The sequence below is a fragment of the Microcebus murinus genome, chromosome 20 (genome assembly GCF_040939455.1).
Source record: "Microcebus murinus isolate Inina chromosome 20, M.murinus_Inina_mat1.0, whole genome shotgun sequence".
Taxonomy (NCBI): domain Eukaryota; kingdom Metazoa; phylum Chordata; class Mammalia; order Primates; family Cheirogaleidae; genus Microcebus; species Microcebus murinus.
The window spans coordinates 38,064,306-38,091,519 of record NC_134123.1 but is presented as its reverse complement, the minus strand read 5'-3'; the positions used below and the strand labels follow the sequence as shown (position 1 = coordinate 38,091,519).

The 27,214-nt window shown below is 64.9% G+C and overlaps 1 protein-coding gene across 1 annotated transcript in view; it reads right to left on the bottom strand.

Moving 5' to 3' along the window:
* Window positions 1-23,247, bottom strand: part of SLC41A3 (solute carrier family 41 member 3) — a 48,251-nt gene extending 25,004 nt beyond the window's left edge. Inside the window, exons 1-5 of the mRNA XM_075995955.1 lie at window positions 22,729-23,247; window positions 19,538-19,848; window positions 14,956-15,063; window positions 11,616-11,687; window positions 7,923-8,067 (exon numbers count right to left, since the gene is read on the bottom strand). Coding sequence (XP_075852070.1) covers window positions 7,923-8,067; window positions 11,616-11,687; window positions 14,956-15,063; window positions 19,538-19,813 — 601 coding nt within the window. The 5' untranslated portion in view covers window positions 19,814-19,848; window positions 22,729-23,247. The remainder of the gene's footprint in view (window positions 1-7,922; window positions 8,068-11,615; window positions 11,688-14,955; window positions 15,064-19,537; window positions 19,849-22,728) is intronic.
* Between the last annotated feature and the right edge of the window lie 3,967 nt (window positions 23,248-27,214).

Here is a 27,214-nt window from a genome sequence, read left to right as displayed (position 1 = left end):
AGAGACAGCGGGGCAGGGGTGGGGACACTCAGGGACAGGCGGGGCAGGGGTGAGGACACTCAGAGACAGCGGGGCAGGGGTGGAGACACTCAGGGACAGGCGGGGCAGGGGTGAGGACACTCAGAGACAGCGGGGCAGGGGTGGGGACACTCAGGGACAGCGGGGCAGGGGTGGGGACACTCAGGGACAGGCGGGGCAGGGGTGAGGACACTCAGAGACAGCGGGGCAGGAGTGGGGACACTCAGGGACAGCGGGGCAGGGGTGGGGACACTCAGGGACAGCGGCGCAGGGGTGAGGACACTCAGGGACAGCGGGGCAGGGGTGAGGACACTCAGGGACAGCGGGGCAGGGGTGAGGACACTCAGAGACAGCGGGGCAGGGGTGAGGACACTCAGGGATAGCGGGGCAGGGGTGGGGACACTCAGGGACAGCGGGGCAGGGGTGAGGACACTCAGAGACAGCGGGGCAGGGGTGGGGACACTCAGGGACAGGCGGGGCAGGGGTGAGAACACTCAGGGACAGCGGGGCAGGGGTGGGGACACTCAGGGACAGCGGGGCAGGGGTGAGGGACACTCAGGGACAGCGGGGCAGGGGTGAGGACACTCAGAGACAGCGGGGCAGGAGTGAGGACACTCAGGGATAGCGGGGCAGGGGTGGGGACACTCAGGGACAGCGGGGCAGGGGTGGGGACACTCAGGGATAGCGGGGCAGGGGTGAGGACACTCATGGACAGCGGGGCAGGAGTGAGGACACTCAGGGATAGCGGGGCAGGAGTGAGGACACTCAGGGATAGCGGGGCAGGGGTGAGGACACTCAGAGACAGCGGGGCAGGAGTGAGGACACTCAGGGATAGCGGGGCAGGGGTGGGGACACTCAGGGACAGCGGGGCAGGGTGAGGACACTCAGAGACAGCGGGGCAGGAGTGAGGACACTCAGGGATAGCGGGGCAGGGGGTGGGGACACTCAGGACAGCGGGGCAGGGGTGGGGACACTCAGAGACAGCGGGGCAGGAGTGAGGACACTCAGGGATAGCGGGGCAGGGGTGGGGACACTCAGGGACAGCGGGGCAGGGGTGAGGACACTCAGGGACAGCGGGGCAGGGGTGGGGACACTCAGGGACAGCGGGGCAGGGGTGAGGACACTCAGGGACAGCGGGGCAGGGGTGAGGACACTCAGAGACAGCGGGGCAGGAGTGAGGACACTCAGGGATAGCGGGGCAGGGTGGGGACACTCAGGGACAGCGGGGCAGGGGTGGGGACACTCAGGGACAGCGGGGCAGGGGTGAGGACACTCATGGACAGGCGGGGCAGGGGTGAGGACACTCAGAGACAGGCGGGGCAGGGGTGGGGACACTCAGAGACATGCGGGGCAGGGGTGGGGACACTCAGAGACAGCGGGGCAGGGGTGAGGACACTCATGGACAGGCGGGGCAGGGGTGAGGACACTCAGGGACAGGCGGGGCAGGGGTGGGGACACTCAGAGACATGCGGGGCAGGGGTGGGGACACTCAGAGACAGGCGGGGCAGGGGTGGGGACACTCAGGGACAGGCGGGCAGGGATGAGGACATTCAGAGACAGGCGGGGCAGGGGTGGGGACACTCAGGGACAGGCGGGGGCAGGGGTGGGGACATCAGGGACAGCGGGGCAGGGGTGGGGACACTCAGGGACAGTGGGGCAGGGGTGGGGACACTCAGGGACAGGCGGGCAGGGATGAGGACATTCAGAGACAGGCGGGGCAGGGGGTGGGGACACTCAGGACAGGCGGGGCAGGGGTGGGGACACTCAGGGACAGGCGGGCAGGGATGAGGACATTCAGAGACAGGCGGGGCAGGGGTGGGGACATCAGGACAGCGGGGCAGGGGTGGGGACACTCAGGGAGAGTGGGGCAGGGGTGAGGACACTCAGAGACAGGCGGGCAGGGGTGAGGACACTCAGGGACAGGCGGGCAGGGGTGGGGACACTCACGGACAGCGGGACAGGGGTGGGGACACTCAGGGACAGGCGGGCAGGGGTGGGGACACTCAGGGAGAGTGGGGCAGGGGTGAGGACACTCAGAGACAGGCGGGCAGGGGTGAGGACACTCAGGGACAGGCGGGCAGGGGTGGGGACACTCACGGACAGCGGGGCAGGGGTGGGGACACTCAGGGACAGGCGGGCAGGGGTGGGGACACTCAGGGACAGCGGGGCAGGGGTGAGGACACTCAGAGACAGGCGGGCAGGGGTGGGGACACTCAGGGACAGGCGGGGCAGGGGTGAGGACACTCAGGGACAGCGGGGCAGGGGTGGGGACACTCAGAGACAGGCGGGCAGGGGTGAGGACACTCAGGGACAGCGGGGCAGGGGTGAGGACACTCAGGGACAGGCGGGGCAGGGGTGGGGACACTCAGAGGACAGCGGGGCAGGGGTGAGGACACTCAGAGTCAGCGGGGCAGGGGTGAGGACACCTAGGGACAGCGGGGCAGGGGTGAGGACACTCAGAGACAGCGGGGCAGGGGTGAGGACACTCATGGACAGGCGGGGCAGGGGTGAGGACACTCAAGGGACAGGCGGGGCAGGGGTGGGGACACTCAGAGACATGCGGGGCAGGGGTGGGGACACTCAGAGACAGGCGGGCAGGGGTGAGGACACTCAGGGACAGCGGGGCAGGGGTGAGGACACTCAGGGACAGGCGGGGCAGGGGTGGGGACACTCAGAGACAGGCGGGGCAGGGGTGGGGGACACTCAGAGACATGCGGGGCAGGGGTGGGGACACTCAGAGACAGCGGGGCAGGGGTGAGGACACTCATGGACAGGCGGGGCAGGGTGAGGACACTCAGAGACAGGCGGGGCAGGGGTGGGGACACTCAGAGACATGCGGGCAGGGGTGGGGACACTCAGAGACAGGCGGGGCAGGGGTGAGGACACTCAGGGACAGCGGGGCAGGGGTGGGGACACTCAGGGACAGGCGGGCAGGGGTGAGGACATTCAGAGACAGGCGGGGCAGGGGTGGGGACACTCTGAGACAGCGGGGCAGGGGTGAGGACACTCATGGACAGGCGGGGCAGGGGTGAGGACACTCAGAGACAGGCGGGGCAGGGGTGGGGACACTCAGAGACATGCGGGGCAGGGGTGGGGACACTCAGAGACAGGCGGGGCAGGGGTGAGGACACTCAGGGACAGTGGGGCAGGGGTGGGGACACTCAGGGACAGGCGGGCAGGGGTGAGGACACTCAGAGACAGCGGGGCAGGGGTGGGGACACTCAGAGACAGCGGGGCAGGGGTGGGGGACACTCAGGGACAGGCGGGCAGGGGTGAGGACACTCAGGGACAGCGGGGCAGGGGTGGGGACACTCAGGGACAGCGGGGCAGGGGTGGGGACACTCAGGGACAGCGGGGCAGGGGTGGGGACACTCAGGGACAGGCGGGGCAGGGGTGGGGACACTCAGAGACAGCGGGGCAGGGGTGAGGACACTCAGAGACAGCGGGGCAGGGGTGGGGACACTCAGGGACAGGCGGGGCAGGGGTGGGGACACTCAGGGACAGGCGGGGCAGGGTGAGGACACTCAGGGAAAGCGGGGCAGGGGTGAGACACTCAGAGACAGGCGGGCAGGGGTGGGGACACTCAGAGACAGCGGGGCAGGGGTGAGGACACTCAGAGACAGCGGGGCAGGGGTGGGACACTCAGGGACAGGCGGGGCAGGGTGAGGACACTCAGGGACAGCGGGGCAGGGGTGAGGACACTCAGGGACAGCGGGGCAGGGGTGGGGACACTCAGGGACAGCGGGGCAGGGGTTAGGACACTCAGGGGACAGGCGGGGCAGGGGTGGGGACACTCAAGGACAGCGGGGCAGGGTGAGGACACTCAAGGACAGCGGGGCAGGGGTGGGGACACTCAGGGACAGCGGGGCAGGGGTGAGGACACTCAGAGACAGCGGGGCAGGGGTGGGGACACTCAGGGACAGGCGGGGCAGGGGTGAGGACACTCAGGGACAGCGGGGCAGGGGTGAGGACACTCAGGGACAGCGGGGCAGGGGTGGGGACACTCAGGGACAGGCGGGGCAGGGGTGAGGACACTCAGGGACAGCGGGGCAGGGGTGGGGACACTCAGGGACAGGCGGGGCAGGGGTGAGGACACTCAGGGACAGCGGGGCAGGGGTGAGGACACTCAGGGACAGCGGGGCAGGGGTGGGGACACTCAGGGACAGCGGGGCAGGGGTTAGGACACTCAGGGACAGCGGGGCAGGGGTGAGGACACTCAAGGACAGCGGGGCAGGGGTGGGGACACTCAGGGACAGCGGGGCAGGGGTGAGGACACTCAGGGAAAGCGGGGCAGGGGTGAGGACACTCAGAGACAGCGGGGCAGGGGTGAGGACACTCCGGGACAGCGGGGCAGGGGTGGGGACACTCAGGGACAGGCGGGGCAGGGGTGGGGACACTCAGGGACAGGCGGGGCAGGGGTGGGGACATTCAGGGACAGCGGGGCAGGGGTGAGGACACTCAGAGACAGCGGGGCAGGGGTGAGGACACTCAGGGACAGCGGGGCAGGGGTGAGGACACTCAGAGACAGCGGGGCAGGGGTGAGGACACTCAGAGACAGCGGGGCAGGGGTGAGGACACTCAGGGACAGCGGGGCAGGGGTGGGGACACTCAGGGACAGACGGGCCGGGGTGGGGACACTAAGGGACAGCGGGGCAGGGGTGAGAACACTCAGGGACAGCGGGGCAGGGGTGAGGACACTCAGAGACAGCGGGGCAGGGGTGGGGACACTCAGGGACAGCGGGGCAGGGGTGAGGACACTCAGGGACAGCGGGGCAGGGGTGAGGACACTCAGAGACAGCGGGGCAGGGGTGGGGACACTCAGGGACAGCGGGGCAGGGGTGGGGACACTCAGGGACAGACGGGCCGGGGTGGGGACACTAAGGGACAGCGGGGCAGGGGTGAGGACACTCAGGGACAGCGGGGCAGGGGTGGGGACACTCAGGGACAGCGGGGCAGGGGTGGGGACACTCAGGGACAGGCGGGGCAGGGGTGGGGACACTCAGGGACAGGCGGGGCAGGGGTGAGGACACTCAGGGACAGCGGGGCAGGGGTGAGGACACTCAGACAGGCGGGGCAGGGGTGGGGACACTCAGGGACAGACGGGCCGGGGTGGGGACACTCAGGGACAGCGGGGCAGGGGTGGGGACACTCAGGGACAGCGGGGCAGGGGTGGGGACACTCAGAGACAGCGGGGCAGGGGTGGGGACACTAAGGGACAGCGGGGCAGGGGTGGGGACACTCAGGGACAGCGGGGCAGGGGTGGGGACACTCAGAGACAGCGGGGCAGGGGTGGGGACACTAAGGGACAGCTGGGCAGGGGTGGGGACACTCAGGGACAGACGGGCCGGGGTGGGGACACTCATGGACAGCGGGGCAGGGGTGGGGACACTCAGGGACAGCGGGGCAGGGGTGGGGACACTCAGAGACAGCGGGGCAGGGGTGGGGACACTAAGGGACAGCGGGGCAGGGGTGGGGACACTCAGGGACAGACGGGCCGGGGTGGGGACACTCAGGGACAGGCGGGGCAGGGGTGGGGACACTCATGGACAGCGGGGCAGGGGTGGGGACACTCAGGGACAGCGGGGCAGGGGTGGGGACACTCAGGGACAGGGCGGCAGGGATGAGGACACTCAGGGACAGCGGGGCAGGGGTGAGGACACTCAGGGATAGCGGGGCAGGGGTGGGGACACTCAGGGACAGGCGGGGTAGGGGTGAGGACACTCAGGGACAGCGGGGCAGGGGTGGGGACACTCAGGGACAGCGGGGCAGGGGTGGGGACACTCAGGGACAGCGGGGCAGGGGTGAGGACACTCAGAGACAGCGGGGCAGGGGTGAGGACACTCAGAGACAGCGGGGCAGGGGTGGGGACACTCAGGGACAGCGGGGCAGGGGTGAGGACACTCAGAGACAGCGGGGCAGGGGTGGGGACACTCAGGGACAGGCGGGGCAGGGGTGAGGACACTCAGGGACAGACGGGCAGGGGTGAGGACACTCAGAGACAGCGGGGCAGGGGTGGGGACACTCAGGGTCAGCGGGGCAGGGGTGGGGACACTCAGGGACAGCGGGGCAGGGGTGAGGACACTCAGAGACAGGCGGGGCAGGGGTGGGGACACTCAGGGACAGCGGGGCAGGGGTTAGGACACTCAGGGACAGCGGGGCAGGGGTGAGGACACTCAGGGTCAGCGGGGCAGGGGTGAGGACACTCAGGGTCAGCGGGGCAGGGGTGGGGACACTCAGAGACAGCGGGGCAGGGGTGGGGACACTCAGGGTCAGCGGGGCAGGGGTGGGGACACTCAGGGACAGCGGGGCAGGGGTGAGGACACTCAGAGACAGGCGGGGCAGGGGTGGGGACACTCAGGGACAGCGGGGCAGGGGTTAGGACACTCAGGGACAGCGGGGCAGGGGTGAGGACACTCAGGGTCAGCGGGGCAGGGGTGAGGACACTCAGGGTCAGCGGGGCAGGGGTGGGGACACTCAGGGACAGCGGGGCAGGGGTGAGGACACTCAGAGACAGGCGGGGCAGGGGTGGGGACACTCAGGGACAGCGGGGCAGGGGTTAGGACACTCAGGGACAGCGGGGCAGGGGTGAGGACACTCAGGGACAGACGGGCAGGGGTGAGGACACTCAGAGACAGGCGGGGCAGGGGTGGGGACACTCAGGGACAGCGGGGCAGGGGTGAGGACACTCAGAGACAGCGGGGCAGGGGTGGGGACACTCAGGGACAGCGGGGCAGGGGTGAGGACACTCAGAGACAGCGGGGCAGGGGTGGGGACACTCAGGGACAGCGGGGCAGGGGTGAGGACACTCAGAGACAGCGGGGCAGGGGTGGGGACACTCAGGGACAGGCGGGGCAGGAGTGGGGACACTCAGGGACAGGCGGGGCAGGGGTGGGGACACTCAGGGACAGACGGGCTGGGGTGGGGACACTCAGAGACAGGCGGGGCAGGAGTGGGGACACTCAGGGACAGGCGGGGCAGGGGTGGGGACACTCAGGGACAGGCGGGGCAGGGGTGGGGACACTCAGGGACAGGCGGGGCAGGGGTGAGGACACTCAGGGACAGGCGGGCAGGGGTGGGGACACTCAGGGACAGGCGGGCAGGGGTGAGGACACTCAGGGACAGCGGGGCAGGGGTGGGGACACTCAGAGACAGCGGGGCAGGGGTGAGGATACTCAGGGACAGACGGGCCGGGGTGGGGACACTCAGGGACAGCGGGGCAGGTGTGAGGACACTCAGGGACAGACGGGCCGGGGTGGGGACACTCAGGGACAGCGGGGCAGGGGTGAGGACACTCAGAGTCAGCGGGGCAGGGGTGAGGACACCTTGGGACAGCGGGGCAGTGGTGAGGACACTCAGGGACAGCGGGGCAGGGGTGGGGACACTCAGGGACAGGCGGGCAGGGGTGGGGACACTCAGGGACAGGCAGGCAGGGGTGAGGACACTCAGAGACAGGCGGGGCAGGGGTGGGGACACTCAGAGACAGGCGGGGCAGGGGTGAGGACACTCAGGGACAGCGGGGCAGGGGTGAGGACACTCAGAGACAGCGGGGCAGGGGTGAGGACACTCAGGGACAGCTGGGCAGGGGTGGGGACACTCAGGGACAGACGGGGCAGGGGTGGGGACACTCAGGGACAGCGGGGCAGGGGTGAGGACACTCAGGGACAGCTGGGCAGGGGTGGGGACACTCAGGGACAGGCGGGGTAGGGGTGAGGACACTCAGGGACAGCTGGGCAGGGGTGGGGACACTCACGGACAGGCGGGCAGGGGTGGGGACACTCAGGGACAGCGGGGCAGGGGTGAGGACACTCAGGGACAGCGGGGCAGGGGTGAGGACACTCAGGGACAGCGGGGCAGGGGTGGGGACACTCAGAGACAGCGGGGCAGGGGTGTGGCGGCGGGCTCACCCAGCGCGAAGGCGGCGAGGAAGGCTGTCACCACGCTGCTGGCGCACAGCAGCGCGGCCTGGGCGAGGTCCAGCCTCTCTCGGGAGGCCGCGCCCAGGAGGAGGGCCACCAAGGCCGCCAGCAGCCCCACCACGGTGGCCTGCACCTGCGGGCGACAGCGCAGGGGTGAGGGACCCCGCCACCGACGTCTCTCCCCCCTGTCCTGCGCGGGACCCAGGGCCTCGGCCTCCTTTCTCTCGTCCTCCTTCCTCTCGGCCTCCTATCTCTCGGCCTCCATTCTCTTGGCCTCCTATCTCTCGGCCACCTTCCTCTTGGCCTCCTATCTCTCGGCCTCCTTCCTCTCGGCCTCCTATCTCTCGGCCTCCTTCCTCTCGGCCTCCTATCTGTCCGCCTCCTTCCTCTCGGCCTTCTATCTCTCGGCCTCCTATCTCTCGGCCTCCATTCTCTCGGCCTCCTATCTCTCGGCCACCTTCCTCTTGGCCTCCTATCTCTCTGCCACCTTCCTCTCGGCCTCCTTTTTTTCGGCCTCCTATCTCTTGGCCTCCTTCCTCTCGGCCTCCTATCTCTCGGCCTCCTTTCTCTCGGCCTCCTTTCTCTGGGCCTCCTTTCTCTCAGCCTCAACACCGGGGAGGAAAAACGAACCCCAGCGCCTCCCTCCAGCCCTGTCCCCCCGATCCCTTTCCGTCCCACCGCTCCATCTACTCTGTGGGACACAGTGTCACTCTGTCGCCCGGGCTACCCGCTCCCAGCAGCCTCCAGCTCCTGGCCTCCAGCGATCCTCCCGCTTCGGCCTCCCTCCGGAGTAGCTGGGACTACAGGCGTGCACCTCCACGCCCGGGTCGTTTCTTCTATTTTTATTTATTTGGTTAATTTATTTCTATTTTTAGCAGAGACGGGGTCTTGCTTTTTCTTGCTCAGGCTGGCCTCAAACTCCTGACCACGAGCGATCCTCCTGCCTCGGCCTCCCTCCCAAGTAGCTGGGACTACAGGTATGCGCCACTATACCTAGCTAGTTTTTTATATTAATTTTTAGTTGTCCAAATAATTTCTTTCTGATTTTTTAGTAGAGACGGGGTTTCGCTCTTGCTCAGGCTGGCCTCCACCTCCTGACCTCGAGTGATCCTCCCGCCTCGGCCTCCCAGAGTGCTGGGATGACAGGCGAGAGCCCGGGCGCCCGGCCGTCTCAGGCGGTAGATTGTCCCGTGGTCACTGGCTCGGGACAGACCCCGGCTTGGCCGTCCCGGCCGACAACGAGCTGATGTCATGAGTGCCCAGGACACGGCACGGCTGAATGGAAGAGGCCGTGCATTGCGACCTTTGCCCTTTGCCCCTGACCGAGCGTACCCTCTGGTGACAAACACACTCAGTGGGGAAGTGACACTTCGATTTCCAGCCTTGTTAAACCCAGCCTGGCGTCATCCAGAAACAACTAGAGGCCGGGCGCGGAGGCTCACGCCTGTCATCCCAGCACTCTGGGAGGCCGAGGAGGGAGGATCGCTGGAGGCCAGGAGTTGGAGGCCAGCCTGAGCAAGAGCGAGACCCTGTCTCTGCTAAAAAAAATAGAAAAATTAATTGGCCAAATAAAAATATACTTAAAAAAAAAATGAGCCGGGCGTGAAGACACATGCCTGTAGTCCTAGGTACTTGGGAGGCTGAGGAGGGAGGATCAATTGAGGCCAGGAGTTTGAGGCCAGCCTGAGCAAGAGCGAGACCTCGTCTCTACTAAAAATAGAAATTAATTGGCCAACTGAAAATATGCAGAAAAAATGAGCCGGGCGTGGTGGAGGCGCACGCCTGTCGTCCCAGCTACTCCAGAGGGAGGCCGAAGCGGGAGGATCGCTGGAGGCCAGGAGGTGGAGGCTGCTGTGAGCGAGGCTGACGCCACGGCACTCACTCCAGCCTGGGTGACAGAGCGAGACTCTGCCTTAAAATAAAATAAAATAAAATAAAATAAAATAAAACAAAACAAAACAAAACAAAACAAAAGAGCCAGCAGGGTGTGGAGGGGACAGGCAGGACGGTCACGTGGCCACACGGTGACAACGCCAGCGGCAGGCGTGACCCCGTCAGCACAGGTGCGACCTCCTGTGCCCAGGTCACTGTCCCTGCCGCCCAGCCCACACCCCGGCCTTCAGCCTGTGACCCCAGCTGACCCCTGGCTGCCCTGGGACAGGAAGTGTGTGGGCGGGGGAGGGGGGACAGGACTGGGGGGAGGGGGACGGGGGTGGCAGACGCCCCCTGAGCTCTGAGCTCAGGCTGGTTTCGACCTCATGAGCTCGAGTGAGCCTCCCACCTCGGCCTCCCTCCCGAGTAGCTGGGACTACAGGCATGTGCCACCACGCCCGGCTCGTGTTTTCTATATATATTTTTATTTGGCTAATTAATTTCTTTCTATTTATAGTAGAGACAGGGTCTCGCTCTTGCTCAGGCTGGCCTCCAACTCCCAACCTCGAGCGATCCTCCCGCCTCGGCCTCCCAGAGTGCTGGGACGACAGGCGTGCGCCCCCGCGCCCGGCCTCGATGTGTATTGCAAAGCTGCTAGGAACGAAAGCAAGAGGAGGCAACAAGATCAGGACGGAGTTTATAAATAATGAAGTTTATAAATCCCTCATAATAATAACAAGAAAACCTAATAGAAAAATGCACAGAGGCTGAGCACAATGGCTCACGCCTGTCATCCCACACTCTGGGAGGCCGAGGCGGGAGGATTGCTCGAGGTCAGGAGTTGGAGGCCAGCCTGAGCAAGAGCGAGACCCCGTCTCTACCAAAACCAGAAATGAGCTGAATAACTAAAAATATATAGAAAAAATGAGCCGGGCGTGGTGGCGCATGCCTGTAGTCCCAGCTATTTGGGAGGGAGGCCGAGGCTGGAGGCTCGATCGAGGTTGGGAGTTCAAGACCAGCCTGAGCAAGAACGAGACCCCGTCTGTGCTAAAAAATGTATAGAAAGAAATGAGCTGGACAACTAAAAACATATATATTAAAAAAAAATGAGCCAGGCGTGGTGGCGCTTGCCTGTCGTCCCAGCTACTCGGGAGGGAGGCCGAGGTGGGAGGCTCACTCGAGGTCAGGAGTTGCAGGCCAGCCTGAGCAAGAGCGAGACCCCGTCTCTACTAAAAATAGACAGAAATTAATTGGCCAACTAAAAATACACAGAAGAAATGAGCCGGGGTGGAGGTGCATGCCTGTAGTCCCAGCTATTTGGGAGGGAGGCTGAGGCGGGAGGCTCACTCGAGGTCAGGAGTTGGAGGCCAGCCTGAGCAAGAGCGAAACCCCGTCTGTATTAAAGAAAAAAAAAAAATAGAAAAAAATTAACCAGCCAAATAAAAATATATAGAAAAAACGAGCGGGGCGTGGAGGCGCATGCCTGTAGTCCCAGCTACTCAGAGGGAGGCTGAGGCAGGAGGATCGCTTGAGGCCAGGAGTTGGAGGCCGCTGTGAGCGAGGCTGACGCCACGGCACTCACCCCAGCCCGGGCGACAGAGCGAGACTCTGTCCCCAGAAAACAACAAAAAAACCCGACACCCGGCTTGTCAAGAAGGGACCAGGGACAGCAGGAGGGAACCCGGGGCCCCAGGAGCGGGGTGTGGTGGAGGCCAACCGGTGCAGGCTGTCCTCCACATGGAGTCCGGAACGCGGTCTCCGGCCTCCACCCTTCCCACCGCTCCACGGAGGCCCGGGGAGGAGGCTCACCTGAATGAGGGCCAGGTTGCTGCTGATGACCTTGAGCTGCTCCCGGGGGTCGTCGATCTGTCCCGTGTTGGCCTCGGGGAGACAAAAGGGGACACGGGGACACGTCACGAGGCCCGCGGCCTCCAAAACACACACGCCGCCACGCCGGCCTCCACCGGCAGCGAAACTAGCTATCCCCCAACTTCCCAACAGGGACTCGCCTTTGCTTTGCTTTTTTGGAGACAGAGCCTCCTTTTTTTTGTTTTGGAGGCAGAGCCTCCTTTCTTTTTTTTGGAGACAGAGCCTCCTTTTTTCTTGCTTTGGAGGCAGAGCCTCCTCTTTTGTTATTGGAGCCTCATTTTTTTTGGAGACAGAGCCTCCTTTTTTTTATTTGGACACAGAGCCTCCTTTTCTGTTTTGGAGACAGAGCCTCCTTCTTTTTAGAAACAGAGCCTCCTTTTATTTATTTGGAGACAGAACCTCCGTTTTAGTTTTGGAAACAGCCTCCTTTTGTTTTGGAGACAAGCCTCCTTATTTTTTAGGAGACAGAGCCTCCTTTTTTTTTTTTTTTCCTGGAGGCAGAGCCTCCTTTTTTTTATTTGGACACAGAGCCTCCTTTTTTTCTGTTTTGGAGGCAGAGCCTCTTTTTTGTTATTGGAGACACAGCCTTCATTTTTTTTGGAGACAGAGCCTCCCTTTTCTTATTTGGAAACAGAGCCTCCTTTTTGTTTTTTTGAGACGGAGCCTCCTTTTTGTTTTGAAGACACAGCCTCCTTTTTTTTTTTTTTTGGAGACACAGCCTCCTTTTCTGTTTTGGAGACAGAGCCTCCTTTTTTTTTGTTTTGGAGGCAGAGCCTCTTTTTTGTTTGGAGACAGCCTCCTTTTTGGAAACAGAGCCTCCTTTTATTTATTTGGAGACAGAGCCTTGCCCAGGCTGGAATGAGTGCCGTGGCATCAGCCTCGATCATAGCAGCCTCCAACTCCTGGGCTCGAGCGATCCTCCCACCTCAGCCTCCCTCCGAGCAGCTGGGACGACAGGCATGCGCCTCCACGCCCGGCTCGTTTTTTCGTGTATATATATGTATATTAGTTGGCCAATCAATTTATTTCTATTTTTAGTAGAGACGGGGTCTCGCTCTTGCTCAGGCTGGCCTCCAACTCCTGACCTCGAGCGATCCTCCCTCCTCGGCCTCCCAGAGTGCTGGGATGACAGGTGTGCGCCACCACGCCCGGCCCGCGAAGAATATTTTTTAAGGCCATGATCAGGGCAAGATTAATCGGTGGGATACAATGAAATAAAGAAATAAAAAAATAAATAAAAGAGTTAAAAGAAAAAAAAACCACATTGTTTAAAAAGAATTAAAAATATTTAAAAAAAAAAAAAAAAAACAGGGCGCGGAGGCTCACATCCTAGCACTCTGGGAGGCCAGGGTGGGAGGATCGCTTGAGGTCAGGAGTTCGAGGCCAGCCTCAGCAAGAGCGAGACCCTGTGTCTACTAAAAATAGAAAGAAATGAGCTGGACAACTAAAAATATATAGAAAAAATGAGCCGGGCGTGGAGGCGCGTGCCTGTGGTCCCAGCTACTCAGGAGGGAGGCCGAGGCAGGAGGATCGCTGGAGGCCAGGAGGTGGAGGCTGCTGTGAGCGAGGCTGACGCCACGGCGCTCACTCTAGCCCGGGCGACAGAGCGAGGCTCTGTCTCAAAAAAAATAAAAAATTAAAAGAAATAAAAAATAAAAAAAATATATATTTAAAAAATAAAATTAACAAAGGGCAAGATTAAGCAACAGAGATTAAAGTTAAAGCAGACAGACCCGGAACGGAGTCAGGGAGGCCGGGCCTCGATCAAACAAGAACTTTCCACGGGGAAGAAGGTGGTCACAGCTGCTCACAAACCCACAGCCCTCAAAAGTCAGCACCTGCACACTTCGAACTCGTGAGTTTTTATTATTTCAATTTACACCTTAAGACGGTGATTGAGGCCAGGCCTCGGAGGCTCACGGCTGTCATCCCAGCGCTCTGGGAGGCTGAGGCGGGAGGATCGCTCGAGGTCAGGAGTTGGAGGCCAGCCTGAGCAAGAGCGAGACCCCGTCTCTAACAAAAATAGAAAGAAATGAGCTGGACGGCTAAAAAAATATATAGAAAACATGAGCCGGGCGTGGTGGCGCGTGCCTGTGGTCCCAGCTACTCGGGAGGGAGGCCGAGGCAGGAGGCTCGCTCGAGGTCAGGAGTTAGAGGCCAGCCTGAGCAAGAGCGAGACCCCGTCTCTACTAAAAATAAATAAAACGAAATTAATTGGCCAACTAAAAATAAATAGAAAAAAAAACGAGCCGGGCGAGGTGGCGCATGCCCATAGTTCCAGCTACTTGGGAGGGAGGCTGAGGCGGGAGGATCGCTTGAGTCTCAAAGTTGGAGGCTGCTGTGAGCGAGGCTGACGCCGCGGCACTCACTCCAGCCCGGGCGACAGAGCGAGACTCGGTCTCGAAAAAAAAAAAAGGAGCCCAGAGAGGACCCTCCAGGGCCCAGGATTTCGGGGAGGCATCGTGGAGAACAGAGGCTACCAAGAGAGGCCACGCCCTTGGGGATGTCAACCCTTCCTGTCTCCTTTCTGGAATCCTCCGTGAGGCCCGTGGCACTCCCTGGGGCCTCTCTGCGTCAGCCTGAAGAGGCCAGGCCTGGAGGCTGGGTGGCCGAGCATGGGGCAAAGGGTCGCCGGGACATGTACCACCAACGGGGTGAAGGCCAAACTAGGAAGGGAGTCCCGGAGGACGGGCATGCCGGGCCCCTGGGAACTCCGGAGGCCGGGCCCGGAGGGGACAGGGCGGCCTTGTTGAGGGACCAGAACCCAACAGCACCGCCTGGCTTTTCAGAGACTGCCACCCACGCCCGCCCGCCCGCCAAAGTGGCCCAGCTACTCGGGAGGGAGGCCGAGGCGGGAGGATCGCTCGAGGCCAGGAGTTCGAGGCCAGCCTGAGCAAGAGCGAGACCCCGTCGGTACTATAAAATAGAAACAAACGAGCTGGACGACTAAAAATGTGTAGAAAAAAAATTAGCCAGGTCATGGTGGCGCATGCCTCTAATCTCAGCACTCTGGGACGGAGGCTGAGGCTCGAGGCTCGCTCGAGGTCAGAAATTCGAGGCCAGCTAGAGCAAGAGCGAGACCCCATCTCTACTATAAAAAAAAAAAAAGAAGACATGAGCTGGACAACTAGAAATATATAGAAGAAAAAACGAGCCGGGCGTGGTGGCGCACGCCTGTCGTCCCAGCTACCCGGGAGGGAGGCCGAGGCGGGAGGCTGGCGCGAGGCCAGCCTCTGCAAGGGCGAGGCTGCTGCTGTGCACAGGAGGGGACGGCACTTACCGCGGTGGACAGCCGGGACGCCAGGGTCATCTCCAGGTTGCCCTTGAGGCCCACGAGCGGCGGCACCAGCGTCAGCAGGTCGCGAACCCCCAGGAACACCGGCCAGTGCTGGCGGGAGACCGGGACGGGACGAGGACGCGCTCAGCGCCTGCCGGGAAGCTCGTTCCTTTTTTTTTTTGAGACCGAGTCTCGCTTTGTTGTCCAGGCCGGAGTGAGCGCCGTGGCGTCGGCCTCGCTCACAGCGGCCTCCGACTCTTGGCCTCCAGCGAGCCTCCCGCCTCGGCCTCCCTCCCGAGTAGCTGGGACGGCAGGCACGCGCCTCCACGCCCGGCTCGTCTGTCTCTATATTTCTAGTTGTCCAGCCAACTTCTTTCTATTTTCAGTAGAGACGGGGCCTCGCCCTTGCTCAGGCCGGCCTCCACCTCCTGACTGACTCTACGAGCGTCCCAGCGGCAAAATCTCTCCCCGACCGGAGTGGAGGCCGGGCTCAGCGGGGCGGGGAGGCCCGAGCCTCTCTCTCTGCAGACGCCTGTCCCCGACTGAGACCCCTTGGTCCCCTCCCGGGCCCGGACCCCCGTGCCAGCGACGTCGTGTTTTTGTACATTGCAGAGTCTGGAATTGGAGGCCGGCTCGGCCTCGCCTGGAGGGGGCAGCAGCCGTCGGCCCCTGTCCCTCCCCACGGGGACCAAGACACTCACGGGCTCCCATGTGACCCCCACTGGGCGGTGGGGGTGGGTGATGGGCTCTCATTATCCGGATTTTACAGATGGGGAAACTGAGGCAGCAAGCGCTGGCGGCCTCCCCACGGGGACCTCAACACACTCGAACGGACTCCGTCTTCCGACCCGCCCGACCACCGCTGGGCACTGGGGGGGATGGGCTTTCATTTTATAAATGGGGAAACTGAGGCAGTGAGTGTCCGGCGGCCTCCCCATTCTGGTGGGCAAGGCCACACGCGCCGGAGGAGGCAGTTTAAGGTCCCCCGGGCCGGCGGCTGGGCGAGGCTGGCCTCCAGTACCGAGGTGCCCCGTGTCCCCAGGGTGTCGGTGGCTGTCCCCCCCCCCCCGCCCCCCAGCGTGTGCCCATCCTGACCCGGCTGGGGTTCCCGAGGCCACCCCAGCCTCCCAGCCTCCCTGCCTCCTGGCCTCACTGCCTCCCGGCCTCCCTGCCTCCTGGCTTCCCGGCCTCCCTGCTTCCATGCGTCCCTGCCTCCCAGCCTCCCTGCCTCCCAGCCTCCCTGCCTCCCTGCCTCTCAGCCGCCCTGCCTCCCAGCCTACGAGCCTCCTGGCCTTCCTGCCTCCCAGCCTCCCTGCCTCCCAGCCTCCCTGCCTCTCAGCCGCCCTGCCTCCCAGCCTACGAGCCTCCTGGCCTTCCTGCCTCCCAGCCTCCCGGCCTCCCTGCTTCCATGCCTCCCTGCCTCCCGGCCTCCCAGCCTCCCTGCCTCTCAGCCTCCCAGCCTCCTGTCCTTCCTGCCTCCCAGCCTCCCTGCCTCCCAGCCTCCCTGCCTCCCAGCCTCTCTGCCTCCATGCCTCCTGGCCTCCCTGCCTCCCAGCCTCTCAGCCTCCCTGCCTCCCAGCCTATCTGCCTCCCAGCCTCCCAGCCTCCCTGCCTACCTGCCTACCTGCCTACCTGCCTCCCAGCCTCTCAGCCTCCCTGCTTCCTGGTCTCCCTGCCTCCCTGCCTCCCAGCCTCTGAGCCTCCCTGCCTCCCTGCTTTATGGTCTCCCTGCCTCCCGGCCTCCCTGCCTCCCGGCCTCCCTGCCTTACAGCCTCTCAGCCTCCCTGCCTCCCAGCCTCCCTGCTTCCTGGCCTCCCAGCCTCCGTGCCTTCCTGCCTCCCAGCCTCCCTGCCTCCCAGCCTCTCAGCCTCCCTGCCTCCCAACCTCTTAGGCTCGCAGCCTCCCAGCCTCCCTGCCTCCCACCCTCTCAGCCTCCCTGCCTCCTAGCCTCTCAGCCTCCCTGCCTCCCTGCTTCCTGGCCTCCCAGCCTCCCTGCCTCCCAGCCTCTCAGGCTCCCAGCCTCTCTGCCTCCCTGCTTACTGGAGTCCCAGCCTCCCTGCCTCCCTGCCTCCCTGCCTCCCGGTCTCCCTGCCTCCCTGCTTCCCTGCCTCCCGGCCTCTGAGCCTTCCTGCCTCCCGGCCTCCCTGCCTCTTGGCGTCCCTGCCTCCCTGCTTCCTGGCCTCCCAGCCTCCCTGCCTCCCAACCTCTCAGCCTCCCAGCCTCCCTGCCTCCCAACCTCCCAGCCTCCCAACCTCCAAGCCTCCCAGCCTCCCTGCCTCCGTGCTTAATGGCCTCCCAGCCTCCCTGATTCCCTGCCTCCCGGCCTCCCAGCCTCCCTGCCTCCCTGCCTTCCTGCCTCCCAGCCTCCCTGCCTCCGTGCTTAATGGCCTCCCAGCCTCCCTGATTCCCTGCCTCCCGGCCTCCCAGCCTCCCTGCCTCCCAGCCTCCCTGCCTCCGTGCTTAATGGCCTCCCAGCCTCCCTGATTCCCTGCCTCCCGGCCTCCCAGCCTCCCTGCCTCCGTGCTTAATGGCCTCCCAGCCTTCCTGATTCCCTGCCTCCCGGCCTCCCGGCCTCCCGGCCTCCCTGCCTCCGTGCTTAATGGCCTCCCAGCCTCCCTGATTCCCTGCCTCCCGGCCTCCCAGCCTCCCTGCCTCCGTGCTTAATGGCCTCCCAGCCTCCCTGATTCCCTGCCTCCCTGCCTCCCGGCCTCCCAGCCTCCCTGCCTCCCAGCCTCCCTGTCTCCGTGCTTAATGGCCTCCCAGCCTCCCTGATTCCCTGCCTCCCTGCCTCCCGGCCTCCCAGCCTCCCTGCCTCCCAGCCTCCCTGTCTCCGTGCTTAATGGCCTCCCAGCCTCCCTGATTCCCTGCCTCCCTGCCTCCTGGCCTCCCAGCCTCCCTGCCTCCGTGCTTAATGGCCTCCCAGCCTCCCTGATTCCCTGCCTCCCGGCCTCCCGGCCTCCCAGCCTCCCTGCCTCCCAGCCTCCCTGCCTCCGTGCTTAATGGCCTCCCAGCCTCCCTGATTCCCTGCCTCCCGGCCTCCCAGCCTCCCTGCCTCCGTGCTTAATGGCCTCCCAGCCTCCCTGATTCCCTGCCTCCCGGCCTCCCAGCCTCCCCGGCACGCACCTGCACGGCCTCCATGAGCAGCCCTGCGGTCACCGTGCCCAGCCCGGCCAGCAGGACGGGCAGGGCCACCTGGCAGGCGACGGCGACCAGGGACTCAGGGCGGAGGCCGCGGGGGCCGCGGGTGAGCCGGCAGCGCACGCCCCGCAGCCTCCGGCCCCGGAACCTCAGCTCCAGCTGCAGCCGGGTGACCGCCATGCTCAGGCCGCCGCCGCCACGGGCCTCACCCCGGGGGGGAGGGAGGCTGCCCTTGGAGGCCCGTCCTCCAACTGAGGCCGGCGGGAAACAACAGCGCCCTGTGACCCCCCTCCTCCGCCTGGAGCCAAAAAAACGGCCGGGGACTCGGCCAGCCTCGGCCCCCAACGGCCTCCCCCCGAAGAGACAGTGGCCTCTTGTCCCGCCAGGGCCTCCCACGGAGGCTCAACGTCCCGGCCTCGACCTTGACAGCTGCCCGGCAGTCCCGCCCACGCCGGCCCGGGCTGGACACGGAGCTGGCGTGGGGACAGCCTGTCCCCGTCCCCTGCAACCGCGTGTCCTCGGCCGCCCCCGCCTTCGGGCACAGAGCGGAGGCCCGGAAGGGAGGACAGCCGGCCTCCGTCCATGGAGGCCCCGGGAAGTGTCACTGCTCAAGGTCGGGGGGCCCCAAGAAGGAAGCCACTCGCGCCCGCCGTGGTCACCCCCAGTCTGGGGTCCCGGGCGGGGGGGGGAGGACTCGAGGCTGCAGGAGAAAGGGCTGCACTCACGGCCTCTTCCAGAAACGTCTGGAAGATTCTAGAAGGGCTGGCAAAGGCCCCTCCCACCTCCTTCTGCGGGGAGGCGACGCCAGCCCCGGTCACCACCCCGACCCGGAGGAAATGAGGAGGACCACTCGGAATATAGAGAGAAAGAAAACGAGCCGGGCGTGGGGGCGCATGCCTGGAGTCCCAGCTACTCGGGAGGGAGGCCGAGGCGGGAGGATCGCTTGAGGTCGGGAGTTGGAGGCCAGCCTGAGCAAGAGCGAGACCCCGCCTCTACTGATAATTAGAAATGAAGAAAGAAATTCTTCAAAAATACAGGAAAAAAAAAAAACGAGCCGGGCGCGGTGGGGCATGCCTGTCGTCCCAGCTCCTGGGGAGGGAGGCTGAGGCGGGAGGATCACTTGAGGCCAGGAGTTGGAGGCTGCTGTGAGCGAGGCTGACGCCCCAGCACTCTAGCCTGGGCGACAGAGCGAGACTCTTGTCTCAAAAAAGAAATAAAATAAATTAAAAAAAAAAAAAAATGAGCCGGGGGGGAGGCCGAGGCGGGAGGCTGGCTTGAGGCCAGGACTGGGAGGCTGACTCCTGCCCAGCACACAGGGAACAGCGGCCTCTGAGGGGCCCCCCCGGGGACCAGGCAGGCAGCTGGGTCCTCATTGGGGACCCCAGGTGACATTAAACAGTGCCCACTTCCCGGGTCCCGCGTCCCGTCCCGCTGTGACTCAACTTACCTGGAAGCGGTTCAGCAGCACGCCCGCCCACGCCAGCCCCAGGCCGGCGCACATGAAGGGCACGGTCACCTGGAGGCCGATCGAGAAGGCCGTCTCCTGGCGAGGCTCAGCCTCCAGGGCTGTGGCGGCCTCCACTGGGCTCTCGGGGGGCCTCGGAGGCCCCGGCTCGGAGGCTGCGGCGGGAGGTCCGGCCGAGCCGAGCGGGTGTGACAGCCCCGGGTCCCCCGGCCGGCCATGGCTGTCCGGCCTCCGCTGGCGGGTCTCCGTGCCGACCATCTGGGAGCAGCTCAGCTCAGAGGAGGAGGCCCAACCTGGAGGACAGAGAGCAACGCAGTTCGTGAGGCCGAACCAGCCTCAACCCGGACCTCAGCGCCTGCCTCCTCCTGCTCCCCCCCATGCACAACAGGGTGTGGAGGCTCGCGCCTGGCATCCCAGCACTCAGGGAGGCCGAGGAGGGAGGATCGCTCGAGGCCAGGAGTTGGAGGCCAGCCTGATTAGCAAGAGCAAGACCCCGTCTCTACTAAAAATAGAGAGAAATTAACTGGACAGGTAAAAACATATAAAAATGATTAGCCGGGCGCAGTGGCTCACGGCTGTCATCCCAGCACTCTGGGAGGCCGAGGCGAGAGGATCGCTCGAGGTCAGGAGGTTGAGGCCAGCCTGAGCAAGAGCGAGACCCCGTCTCTACTATAAATAGAAAGAAATTAATCGGCCAACTAATATATAGAGAGAAAAAAAATGAGCCAGGCGTGGTGGCGCGTGCCTGTAGTCCCAGCTACTCGGGAGGGAGGCCGAGGCGGGAGGATCGCTGGAGGCCAGGAGTTGGAGGCCAGCCTGATTAGCAAGAGCGAGACCCCGTCTCTACTAAAAATAGAAAGAAATGAGCTGGACAACTAAAAATATATAGAGAAAAAAATGAGCCGGGCGTGGTGGCGCATGCCTGGAGTCCCAGGTACTCAAAGGGAGGCTGAGGCAGGAGGCTCGCTGGAGGCCAGGAGTTGGAGGCTGCTGTGAGCGAGGCTGACGCCACGGCGCCCACTCCGGGCGCGACACTCTGTCCCTCCCCCGAGAAAAACATGTACCCTTTAGGCCAGAACCGATGATAGCAGAAAGAAAAAAAAAAAATTCCAAATAAACAGCTAAAATTAAAATCGTGTTAAAAAATATAAAATAAAAAAACTAAATATCTGACACGAACCCCGAGAACAGGGACATCGCGCCTCAATGACAAAGTAAACTAAGCAACTGGCACACACAAAAAATAAACCGAAAAAATATATATCATTAAAAAATTTTTAGGGGGGAGGGGGGAAAGGGCATTTATTGAAACCTTAAAATCCGTACCCCCATAACATGCCGAAATAAAAAAATAAGTAAAAATAAGTAAATAAATAAATAAAATTAAAGAAGAATAAAAAGAAATTTGAAAAATGAAAATAAAAAAATAAGTAAAAATAAATACATAAATAAAATAAAAATAAAAAAATTTAAAAATGAAAATAAATAAATAAAAATAAAAAACACATAAAAAATTTTAAAAATGAAAATAAAAAAATAAATAAAAATAAATACACAAATAAATAAAATAAATAAAAAATAAAAAATTTTAAAAATGAAAATAAAAAATAAATATAAATAAATAAATAATAAGACTTTTTTAAATGAAAATAAAAAACAAAATTTAAAAAATGAAAAAATAAATTAAAATAAATAAAATTTAAAATATTAAAAACATTTTTAAATGAAAATAAAAAATAAATGAATACAAAAATAAAATATAAAACTTCTAAAAATGAAAACAAAAAAGTAAATAAATAAACCGAAACCGGGGCAGACTCCTCAAGTCCCCAGGAGGTGGTGCCAGGAGGGCGGGCAGGGAAGGCTGGGGACAGCAGGGGACAGGGGTCCGTGTCCCCCTGGCAGACAAAGGCCACCTGGCGGTGACCAGGCGGGACACAAGTGCTGGCCCAGTGGGGAGGTCGAGGCAGGTCCCGGGAGGGAGGGTCGAGCCCAGCCACCACTTGGGGACAGAGAGACGGCCACCACTTGGGGACAGAGAGACGGCCACCACTTGGGGACAGAGACGGCCACCACTTGGGGACAGAGAGACGGCCACCACTTGGGGACAGAGAGACGGCCACCACTTGGGGACAGAGACGGCCACCACTTGGGGACAGAGACGGCCACCACTTGGGGACAGAGAGACGGCCACCACTTGGGGACAGAGACGGCCACCACTTGGGGACAGAGACGGCCACCACTTGGGGACAGAGAGACGGCCACCACTTGGGGACAGAGACGGCCACCACTTGGGGACAGAGCCGGCCACCACTTGGGGACAGAGACGGCCACCACTTGGGGACAGAGAGACGGCCACCACTTGGGGACAGAGCCGGCCACCACTTAGGGACAGAGAGACGGCCACCACTTGGGGACAGAGACGGCCACCACTTGGGGACAGAGAGACGGCCACCACTTGGGGACAGAGACGGCCACCACTTGGGGACAGGCCCTGCTGAGCGCTGCCCCAACCCCAGGTCTCTGCCTGGTCACCCCGTGCAGGGACTCCAGTCCCCAGACCCTCGGTGGCCTCCCTGCAAGGCCCCTGTGCTCCAGTGTCACTTGTCACCCGCTGGCTGGCTCAGACAGACGGGCTGGGAGAGTGGAGGCTCCCACGGGAGGCTGGGCAGGGGACAAGAGGCGGCAGCTCCAGGAGGGATGAGGCTGAGGAGGGAGGGAGGCCGGGCCACTAGGGGATGTCCTCGGGAAATGCCTTGGAGCCATTTGGGGTTGTCACCACTGGGTCACAGGGTCACAGAGAGCCGACCCAGCCCAGAACGAGTCAGCAGAGTGGAGGCCGCGGCGTGAGGCCGCAGGCTGGAGGCCGCAAGGTGGAGGCCAGAGACCTCCACCCCCTCGAGCGAGCAGGCTTTGAAGAGGGACCAGGGGGGCCACCAGGGCCACCAAGCAGAGCCACCTGAGCCTGCCAGGCGGCCACCCTGACGCCCTGTCCTCAACAAGCATCTTGGTCTCCGTGTGTGAGGCCGGCCTCCAACCCGGCCTCCACTCCGGGCACCTGTGCGACACACCCGCCCCGGCTGGGGTCCCCGGGCCCCTGATGAAGACAGACTTGGGGCCAGACCAGCAGGGTCCTTTGTCACCCCTCCCCCCCCAGAATCTCGGCCACCAACCTGGCAGCCGGGTGCCCGTTGTCACCTCCCCGGCGTCACAGGGGACCCCGATTCCGTCTCAGGGTGGGGGGGGTGTTCTGGAGGCTGAGGCCTCGAGGCTGGCCTCCCCTGCACCTGCGCTTTCTGGAGGACCTTGGGGGACAAAAGCGGAACGGCCCCGTGCCTCGATGGGCCCATCTGAGAAATGGGCGTGTCACGTGTGTACCTGTGGCTGTGTGGGTGGAATGGGGTTGCACGGGTCGGGGACCCCCAGTTCCGAGTCCCCAAAGCTGTCATGGGGGGAGAAGGGACATGGGGAGCCTTGATGGCCCCCCCAAGCTTGGGCCCCCCACAGTGGGTTTTGTCCCCCGCGGGAGGTGGGAGCCACGGAGGGTTGTGGAGCCAGGACGGGGGCGGCGCGGGGACAGACGCGGGGACAGCAGGGACCCCCGCTGGGGGGGAGCCCGAAAGCCACCGCCAAGGGAGCAGGACGGGCGGGGGTGGGGTGGGCCCCCAGAGTGTCCCCTCCCGGCTCAAGCCGGGCCCTGGGGTCCCCTTGTCCCCCCCTCCCGACCTCCAGGTCACCCCCACCCCCACCCCCGGGCTCAGCTCATCTTCCCTCCTCGCCATCGGCCCCCCTGGCCCTGGGGTCCCCTGGTCCCCCCAACCTCCAGGTCACCCCCAACCCCACGCCAGGCCCTAGTAGCCTCTGGTCCCCCCGACCTGCGCCCCACCCCCACCCCGACTCAGTTCGTCTCCCCCCCACTCCAGGCCTGGCCCTGGTGTCCCCTGGTCTCCCCCCACCTCCAGATCACCCCAACCCTGACTCAGCTAACTGTCCCCCCCACTCCTCCTAGCCCTGGGGTCCCCTGGTCTCCCCCCACCTCCAGGTCACCCCAACCCTGACTCAGCTAACTGTCCCCCCCACCCCTCCTAGCCCAGGGGTCCCCTGGTCCCCGCCACCCCACCCCCACCCCACCTAGCATCTTCCTCCCCCCTCATCTTGCCCTGGAGTCCCCTGGTCCCCCCACTCCAGGCCTGGCCCTGGGGTCCCAGGGTCCTCGCCCACCCGCCTAGCCCTGGGGTCCCAGGGTCCTCGCCCACCCGCCTAGCCCTGGGGTCCCCTGTCCCCGCCACCCGCCTGGCCCTGGGGTCCCCTGGTCCCCCCACCCGACTAGCCCTGGGGTCCCCTGTCCCCACCACCCGCCTGGCCCTGGGGTCCCCTGGTCCCCCCACCCGACTAGCCCTGGGGTCCCCTGGTCCCCCCCACCCGCCTAGCGCTGGGGACCCCTGGTTCCCCCCACCCCACCCCCACCCCACCTCACATCTTCCTCCCCACCCGCTTAGCCCTGGGGTCCCCTGGTCCCCCCACCCGCCTAGCCCTGGGGTCCCCTGTCCCCGCCACCCCGCCTAGCCCTGGGGTCCCCAGGTCCCCCCACCCCAGTAGCCCTGGAGTCCCCTGTCCCCGCCACCCCGCCTAGCCCTGGGGTCCCCAGGTCCCCCCAACCCGCCTAGCCCTGGGGTCCCTGGTCCCCCCAACCCGCCTGGCCCTGGGGGCCCCAGGTCCCCCCAACCCGCCTAGCACTGGGGTCCCCTGGTCCCCCCACCCGCCTAGCCCTGGGGTCCCCTGGTCCCCCCACCCGCCTAGCCCTGGGGTCCCCTGGTCCCCCCACCCGCCTAGCCCTAGGGGCCCCTGTCCCCCCACCCGCATCCAGGTCACCCCACCCCCAACCTTGCCCTGGACCCAGGACCCCTCCTCCCGCCGCCCCCCCACTCGGCTCGTCCCCCGCCCCCATCCCGGCCGGCCCAGGGGTGCCCTGGCCCCCGCCCCCACCCCCACCCCGCCCCGGCCGGCCCTGGGGCGCCCCCACCCCGCCCCCGCCCCCACTCCGCCCCCGCCGGCCCTGGGGCGCCCCCACCCCGCCCCCGCCCCCACCCCGCCCCGGTCGGCCCTGGGGCGCCCCCACCCCGCCCCGCAAGCAGGACACCCCGCCCCCACCCCGCGCCCTCCTCTCCCCCACGCCCGCCAGGCCCTGCTGCCCCGCCCCGCCCCCGCCTCCCCGCCGCTCAGCCGCTTCCCCGCCCCCACCGCCACCCCGCCGCTCCTCGCCCTAGGGTGCCCAGGCCCCGCACCCCACTCCCACTCCGCTAACGTCCCCGCCCCCAGCCACGCGCCGGTCCCCGAGCCGCCCGCGTCCCGCCCCGCTCACCTTCCGCCGGCGCCCCGCCCCGCGCCTGCGCGCGCGCTCGCCACGCCCCCCACGCCGCCGCGCCACGCCCCCTGCCGCCAGCGCGCGCGCTCGCCACGCCCCCCACGCCGCCGCGCCACGCCCCCTGCTGCCTGCGAGCGCGCTCGCCACGCCCCTCACGCCGCCGCGCCACGCCCCCTGCCGCCTGCGCCCGCGCTCGCCACGCCTCCTCACCCGCCGCGCCACGCCCCCTGCCGCCTGCGCGCGCGCTCGCCACGCTCCTCACGCCGCCGCGCCACGCCCCCTGCCGCCTGCGCGCGCGCTCGCCACGCCTCCTCACCCGCCGCGCCACGCCCCCTGCCGCCTGCGCGCGCGCTCGCCACGCCTCCTCACCCGCCGCGCCACGCCCCCTGCCGCCTGCGCGCGCGCTCGCCACGCCTCCTCACCCGCCGCGCCACGCCCCCTGCCGCCGCCAGGACACACCATGCTACGCCAAGCCGCCTGGGCGCGCTCGCGACGGCCCCTCACGCCGCCGTGACACGCCCCCTGCCGCCGACGCGCCACGCCCCCCGCCACCTCAACGCGCGCTCGCCACGCCCCCACATGCCGCCGTGACACGCCCCCTGCCGCCTACGCGCCCCGCCCCGCCCCGCCGCCTGCGCGCGCGCTCGCCACGCCCCCAAGCTGCCGCGACACGCCCCCTCCGTCCTTCTCCACGCCCCGCCCCGCGCAGGGACTCCTGGGGAGGGGACTCGCAGGGGAGGGGAGGGGACTCGCAGGGGAGGGGACTCGCAGGGGAGGGAGGGGACTCGCAGGGGAGGGGACTCGCAGGGGAGGGGAGGGGACTCGCAGGGGAGGGAGGGGACTCGTAGGGGAGGGGACTCGCAGGGCAGGGGAGGGTACTCGCAGGGGAGGGGACTCGCAGGGGAGGGGACTCGCAGGGGAGGGGACTCGCAGGGGAGGGGACTCGTAGGGGAGGGGACTCGCAGGGGAGGGGACTCGCAGGGGAGGGGACTCGCAGGGGAGGGGACTCGCAGGGGAGGGGACTCGCAGGGGAGGGAGGGGACTCGTAGGGGAGGGGACTCGCAGGGGAGGGGACTCGCAGGGGAGGGGACTCGCAGGGGAGGGGACTCGTAGGGGAGGGGACTCGCAGGGCAGGGGAGGGTACTCGCAGGGGAGGGACTCGCAGGGGAGGGGACTCGCAGGGGAGGGAGGGGACTCGTAGGGGAGGGGACTCGCAGGGGAGGGGACTCGCAGGGGAGGGGACTCGTAGGGGAGGGGACTCGTAGGGGAGGGGACTCGCAGGGGAGGGGACTCGCAGGGGAGGGGACTCGTAGGGGAGGGGACTCGCAGGGGAGGGGACTCGTAGGGGAGGGGACTCGCAGGGGAGGGAGGGGACTCGTAGGGGAGGGGACTCGCAGGGGAGGGAGGGGACTCGTAGGGGAGGGGACTCGTAGGGGAGGGGACTCGCAGGGGAGGGGACTCGTAGGGGAGGGGACTCGCAGGGCAGGGGAGGGTACTCGCAGGGGAGGGACTCGCAGGGGAGGGGACTCGCAGGGGAGGGGACTCGTAGGGGAGGGGACTCGCAGGGGAGGGGACTCGTAGGGGAGGGGACTCGCAGGGGAGGGAGGGGACTCGTAGGGGAGGGGACTCGCAGGGGAGGGAGGGGACTCGTAGGGGAGGGGACTCGCAGGGCAGGGGAGGGTACTCGCAGGGGAGGGACTCGCAGGGGAGGGGACTCGCAGGGGAGGGACTCGCAGGGGAGGGGACTCGCAGGGGAGGGGACTCGTAGGGGAGGGGAGGGGACTCGCAGGGGAGGGGACTCGCAGGGGAGGGGACTCGCAGGGGAGGGGACTCGCAGGGGAGGGGACTCGCAGGGGAGGGGACTCCCAGGGGAGGGAGGGGACTCGCAGGGGAGGGGACTCGCAGGGGAGGGGACTCGCAGGGGAGGGAGGGGACTCGTAGGGGAGGGGACTCGTAGGGGAGGGGAGGGGACTCGCAGGGGAGGGGAGGGGACTCGCAGGGGAGGGGACTCGCAGGGGAGGGGACTCGCAGGGGAGGGGACTCGCAGCGGAGGGGACTCGTCGGGGAGGGGACAGGCCCCTGGCATTGCTCAGTTGTGCACTGCACAAATCGTGGATCACAAAATCTGAGAAAACAGCAAATCCCACCCCATTCCCCATGGCCGGCTTCCCTCCCTGCCTCAGTTTCCCTTTTTTTTATTGTGTGCAATTCCTGGACACCCGCATTTTTTTGTCCCTTTTTCTTTTTTCTAGAGTAATTCGAAAGCATTTCAGCGGCCATACTTCACTTGACAG